General features: G+C 32.1%; 1 protein-coding gene across 1 annotated transcript; it reads right to left on the reverse strand.

Moving 5' to 3' along the window:
* Positions 1-750: 750 nt before the first annotated feature.
* Positions 751-4,329, reverse strand: LOC116025687 (ribonuclease 2-like). The gene is made up of 9 exons (XM_031267012.1): positions 4,072-4,329; positions 3,678-3,706; positions 2,813-2,886; positions 2,100-2,201; positions 1,915-1,918; positions 1,705-1,796; positions 1,249-1,413; positions 1,085-1,160; positions 751-977 (listed from the first exon to the last, which is right to left on the reverse strand). The coding sequence occupies exons 1-9, from the start codon at positions 4,272-4,274 to the stop codon at positions 928-930; spliced, it is 795 nt and encodes a 264-aa protein (XP_031122872.1). The 5' UTR covers positions 4,275-4,329; the 3' UTR covers positions 751-927.
* Positions 4,330-6,122: the final 1,793 nt, after the last annotated feature.

Genomic DNA, 6,122 nt, shown 5'->3' on the forward strand with positions numbered 1-6,122 from the left:
TAATGAGAAAACCCATACCCTTGTTAAATAAGGGTTTCATTTCCCTTCCTCATTTCTTCCATCCCCAACTATTAATAATCATTCCCATTCCACTCAACTACCAAACATGCTAAATATTTTCACCAAAACCCATTATCCTTACCAAGTATTTGATACCCATTTCGATTCCGATTCCCATGTGCGAACCAAACGCACCCTGAGTATTAACTATATTCAGTTAAAGTCAATGGATTATTAGACCTCCTACTATTTTGACTAATGCAAAATTTGCCTTGGCTGGGTTAGTACATTGAAAAAATCATTTGTGACATATCAAACTACTTCTTGGATTGTAAATACATAAAGTAATCGAGATTGGGCATGCTCAAAATAGTTTCTTCCCCTTTCAACAACTGTGGGGACTAAGGTTATATCTTTACCGGCCTCTGATCTTCACACCAACATCTTATCCTCTGCTAGATATGTTGATGGTTATAGGTGGAAATATTTTGGTTTCTGGTATTAGGTAATGGTGGTAGTGGATCCTACATTTGTTAACAAGATGGGTTCTTAGTTCTTCGTGTTCAGTATATAATATATAAACATAAATATGCAATCCAATTATAAGTTTAGAATTTTAATTAGTTGAGATGGAGTACATGTTTCGTGCTATTAGAATCAAATTTCTGCGTCACTCGGCCCGCACACGTGAGAGTGCGTGTTGAGCATATAATATATAAACAAAAATGTGCAATCCAATTTACCGTAGTATTAGCTGATAACTGAACCCTTGACCATATTTATTATTAGTAGAACATTCATTACAAGAGTTTGCTTACAAAATCCCCGATAAGGGATAAGTTTTAGATAGATTTTGAGCAACTCATAGCATTATTGAGATACACCATCTTGAGAAGTCAAATCAAGGGACAGTCTGCATTTGGCGTTCTACCAATTGAGCACACCGGGGAATGAAAGGTAGTTCGACGTTGTCGGCACTGAAACCCCCCGCACCACAAAACAAAAAAGAAAAATGAGTTTTCAATTAACTCATCAATTTCTAGAAATTTTATGTATAACTAAAGTATACATGAGCAAAACTTACCCTGTGTTACATTCTTTATTGGTAATTTGACCTTTGAAGGGCATTTTGATGGTGCATAGGTTGGGCATTCTTCAAGCTGTAAGAAGATTAAGTATATGAGATGAGATGAGAGCTCTCATTTTAACATATATAAATCAATTCATGAAAAGGAGGTCCCAATTAACCTGTAACGTCTTATCGAAACATATCTGAATTTCCCTGATAGGACTGTGGCCATTGCATTTCACAATTGGGGTTACCCCAAGAGCATTTTTAATGGCTGAAGTAATGCCTTCCAGGGGATATTTAACGGTGTCTGAAGGTACATATCCAGCCTTCAACAGAATCTCCTGCATTATTGTATGTTATTATTAATTACATAATAATAATGGTTAATCAATAAAGAGTACATGTATAACAAAGGCAAAAATTTATGTGAGACCTTCTCCCGGGTCTTAATCCGTGAGACGGGTTGGGTCAGCATAATTTGGGTCATAAAAACTAACCAAAGACCAACTCATAACAGTAATTATGACCCAAATTATGTGGATCCGATCTGTCTCACGGATTAAGACCCGTGAGACGGTCTCATACAAATTTTTACCTATATATAATATAATAATGGTGATTAATTAACTTACAGTAATATCGTATTTGAAGTAGAGCATTAGAGCCGTCGAGAAGTATTCATATTGATTGGAAAGTACGGGAGAAGCACATGTTCCATGTGTCGCTGTTAAATTCAAATGGTAATTATTATTCATATGATATGATATTGCTCTACTCATTTAAATTACCTTAGCTTCTCATTAAAGATAAAGTAAAAGTGTCGAGAAATAAAAGTTATTTACCCCACTGAACAATTGTTCAAAATTCCATCCCATGCCAGTAGTCAACCAACCATAGGGCAAATTAAAAGCAAAGGGATTAAGTTAGTTTAATGACATGTAAGTATATAAGAAATTAAGCTAATGTATTAATGATGGAACGATAAATTAAATTAAAACACTACTAAACCGTATAGTATAGTATGTACCTCAAACGCCAAATTTGATGCTATGAAAACTCCGCAAGCAGGGGGAGAACTGCAATTATACGCTGGCCAATAGGTGTTCAAGAATCCCGATATAACAGAGATCTACGTCATGGAGATGAAAGAATATAATAAAAAACACTTAGTCCATCAGCAACATTTGATATAGAGTTAATTCCATTTTTGGTCATAGATTTATAGGTGACAATCCACTTTTAATGTTTTTTATTAAAACATCCACATTTGGTCTTAGTATTATTGTGGCATTACCATTTTTAGTCCTCTATCTACAAAATCGTCAAAATATCGTTAAATACAAATGCATTTTAATCTTTTTTATACAAAGTATGTTGAACAACTATATTTTTTATGTTTATTTTTTTGAAAACATCCATAATTGAAGACCGAAACGTTCTTGAATTTAAGGATATTTAAACTATTTTGTTGATAAAGGACCAAAAATGGTCATGTCACAATAATACTAGGACCAAATAAAAGTGGATGTTCTAATAAAAAAAGGACTTAGAGTGGACTGTCACCTATATAAATCTATGACCAAAAATAGAATTAAGTCATTTGATATATATACATATATATATTCATATAATTTTTAATTAATCCGTTCAATTCATTTTATATTATAAGTTAATTTGGATTGGATGGGCTATATATCTAATTAAAGTTTTAACCCCAAACTGCAATTGTAGGCCGCATACCGAATTTTGGTCATATGTGGCACCATCACAGCAGGAGGGCCAAGTCCCATCATTGTAATCTGGCCAGAATCCATCTGCATTTCAATGCAAACAACATAATATTATATAATGAACCTACCTTATACTTACAGTATACACTAGCTAACCTGTCTTATTTTATCTGTCATATTCACTATTATGGTCAAATCAACTCTTTCTTTTTTGTTTATTTTTTTAGTATTTTTTACTTATTTTTAAATGTAATTTCTTGTGTTTAATAGTACTTTTTGTATAGTTTCTACATATATAAATTTTATATATTAATACTAAACTTAATGTTATGAAAATTGAATTAAAAATAACTTCAGTCAAGCTTCAGATAAAATGTTAGATTTTTATCAGGAAAAATTGCATATTATATTGGTCTTTGAGTTAGACCTAATTTTTATCGGGAACCAACATTAGGAAGCATTTTTTATAGCAGTTTAAGGAGAAGAATAACTAATTTCTACTAAAAGGCTTCACAATGTGCGAAAATGGAGTTGTCATATGATTAAAGTAGAGTAGATGAGCTAAATTTTTCCATTTTGTCCACCATTTTAACGCCAATGCTAACGGAAAATTAATATGGCTTAAATTTTAATATTCGGAGGACCAAAGTCATAGAACCAATTTGATAAAAAGTTATAGTAGGAGGATTATTTTAGGAATTAACTCTTTTCAGGCTTAATGATTTTTAAAATTTTTTGAGTTCAAAAGCTTAATTGTATTTTTAATTGGGTGCAATAACTCCAGTTAAGCCTCCTTAACCGAACCAGACACATAAAATGAGACGGTGGGAGTATATATATAAGCTAGCTAGGAAGAAGAACAGTGTATGGCTTACTGATTGTGAACCCAGTAGCAACGTCGGATCTGCAAAAATGGATATTGGTTTTATGAGAAAGCAAGAAATATATGGAAAAAGTAGTATATTATATATGAAGGGCAGGGTCAGGTTTTAGGGCGTGCAAGATATGCAACAGCACATGGCTCCAATATTTTGGACCCCTAGTCCAGCCCTTGTCCAATAGTTAGTATATGTATTTGTGATTATATTGGCTCAAAATTAGATTTTCATGACTGATCTAAATTCTACTACGTATTATTCAGAAAAACAAATTCTACTCCGTAATATTTTTGATAGGACCTCACATATTTACCAGCACAAGACCATGCAAATAAAAAAAACGGCCCTGATGTAAGGCGGGCAGGGTGTGTGGTAACTAGTAATTAGATACCTGCAACAGCCGTTGGTGGGACAGCAGTCGTTAACGCTGGAACAGGAGGTGCCAGACCAAGCCAAAGCAAGGGTGAAGAAATCGAACTCTTTCTGGTCTTTCAGCGTATGTCCGCCGCGGATTAGGTTGGCGTTGCACGCGCCAAAAAGCAGTAAGAGAGGGAGGAGGATGAGTCGGGCGGGGAGAGAAGCCATGCCAAACATAAAAGCTTTTGTAGGTTGAAATGCGTTAAATGTTGATGCTGCAATTCCAGAAGGGAAAGCTGGTATTTATAGTGATGACTGTAGAGTGAAGAGAAGAGGTCGCGCTACTTCTTACTACCTCTACTTTTAACAGCACTAGAAAAATAAAATGATAAATGTATTGTAAAATTGTTTTTTTTTTTTTTTGTTTTTTTTTTGAGAATTTTTTTTTTAATCAATCAAAATCTGCCACATAAATTACTCCTATTTCATCATGATATTATAGTACTCCTCTATTTGGAGGCTTTGCAAATGGTGGGGCAAGCAGGACAATTACGACACGTTTGGTACAGTACAGTTATTATAATGTACTAAATATTTTTACATTTTGTATATGTTTTATGATATTAATAAATAATAACTCACCTAGCTAGGTGAATAAGTCAATACACCAAAAATAATTTCAAGAATATATAAATAGCACAAAGAGATTTTTTTTTTTTTTTGAAAACGCACAAAGAGATTTAATTTATGAAAAATTAATCCCACCAAATTTGGTATAGTATGAAACCAAGAAACAAGTTATATAAAATATATCAATAGCGAGGAAAGGGTTTTTGAACATGAGGTTTTAACCTAACAAAAAAATAATAAATCCGGGTCGTGCGTACTCACACTCTCCTTAAAACAGTACTAGGAGCGTTGTATGTAGTTAGCGTCAATATCCTAGTATAAAACGGATTACGACCTTAAGTTTGAGCATTCACACGAAAGGTCCGGCAAACAAGAACACCAGGCGAGCACTCTGTACACTTTATGAAATTGTTGGCAGATGGAGAGAAGACAAAAACAGAATTTTGAAGTTCCCAAAATCAACAGCTAAAACAATCTGTCAAAAACAAGATTTTTATAGGAGATGATGAATAAATAGCATTAATCAATGGCGTTAACATCTGAAATAAATCAAATATGTAACCCTTAATGTGCAGTTTAATTCTCAAAAATAAACTGGAATTAACTAATAATTAATTCCGAATGGATCAGAATTAACATTCCAAGAACGGTACTCGGAGCAGTACTCACGAATGGTCGTTCATTTTATGTATCTATTTAAATTAACAATATTTAATCTAGTACGAGTGTTTAAAATGTACACGAATGGTCGTTCATTTTAGGTATCTATTTAAATTAACAATATTTAATCTAGTAGGGTGTTTAAAATGTATATACATAAAGAAAAATGAGTTAATTCTATTTTTGGTCCTAGATTTATAGGTGGTAATCCACTTTTAGTTATTCTTTTTCAGAATATTCATTTTTAGTCCTTGTATTATTATGACATGACCATTTTTTGTCTTCCGTCAATAAAATCGTTAAAATATCGTTAAATACAAAACCATTTTGATCATTTTTATATAAAGTGGGTTAACCCGTGATATTTTTATTTTTAATTTTTTGAAAACATCATAATTGAAGACGTAAATGCCTTGTATTATACGAAATTTAAATGTTTTGTTGATGGAGGACAAAATTAAAAATGACCATGCTACAATAATACTAGGACCAAAGAATGATGGTTAATTTGAAAAAAAAAAAGGACTAAAAATGGAATGTCAACTATAAATCTAGAACTAAAAAAGGAATTAACTCTATAGAAAATATATTTAAAATACTATTTAACTATAAAATTTAAAATTTAAAAATTATAAAAGATGTTAATGAAGATAAAAAAAAAATTGATTTGACCAATAAATAGTAAAAAAGAAAAAATTCATTTGCTAAACTTTACTTTGCATGCTTCAGTTCTCTTTTTAGCTCATTTTTAAAATAATGTTCACTTTCATAATTTAAACACTATTAAGTTTTTAC

Source organism: Ipomoea triloba, chromosome 7, assembly GCF_003576645.1.
Source record: "Ipomoea triloba cultivar NCNSP0323 chromosome 7, ASM357664v1".
Classification (NCBI taxonomy): Eukaryota; Viridiplantae; Streptophyta; class Magnoliopsida; order Solanales; family Convolvulaceae; genus Ipomoea; species Ipomoea triloba.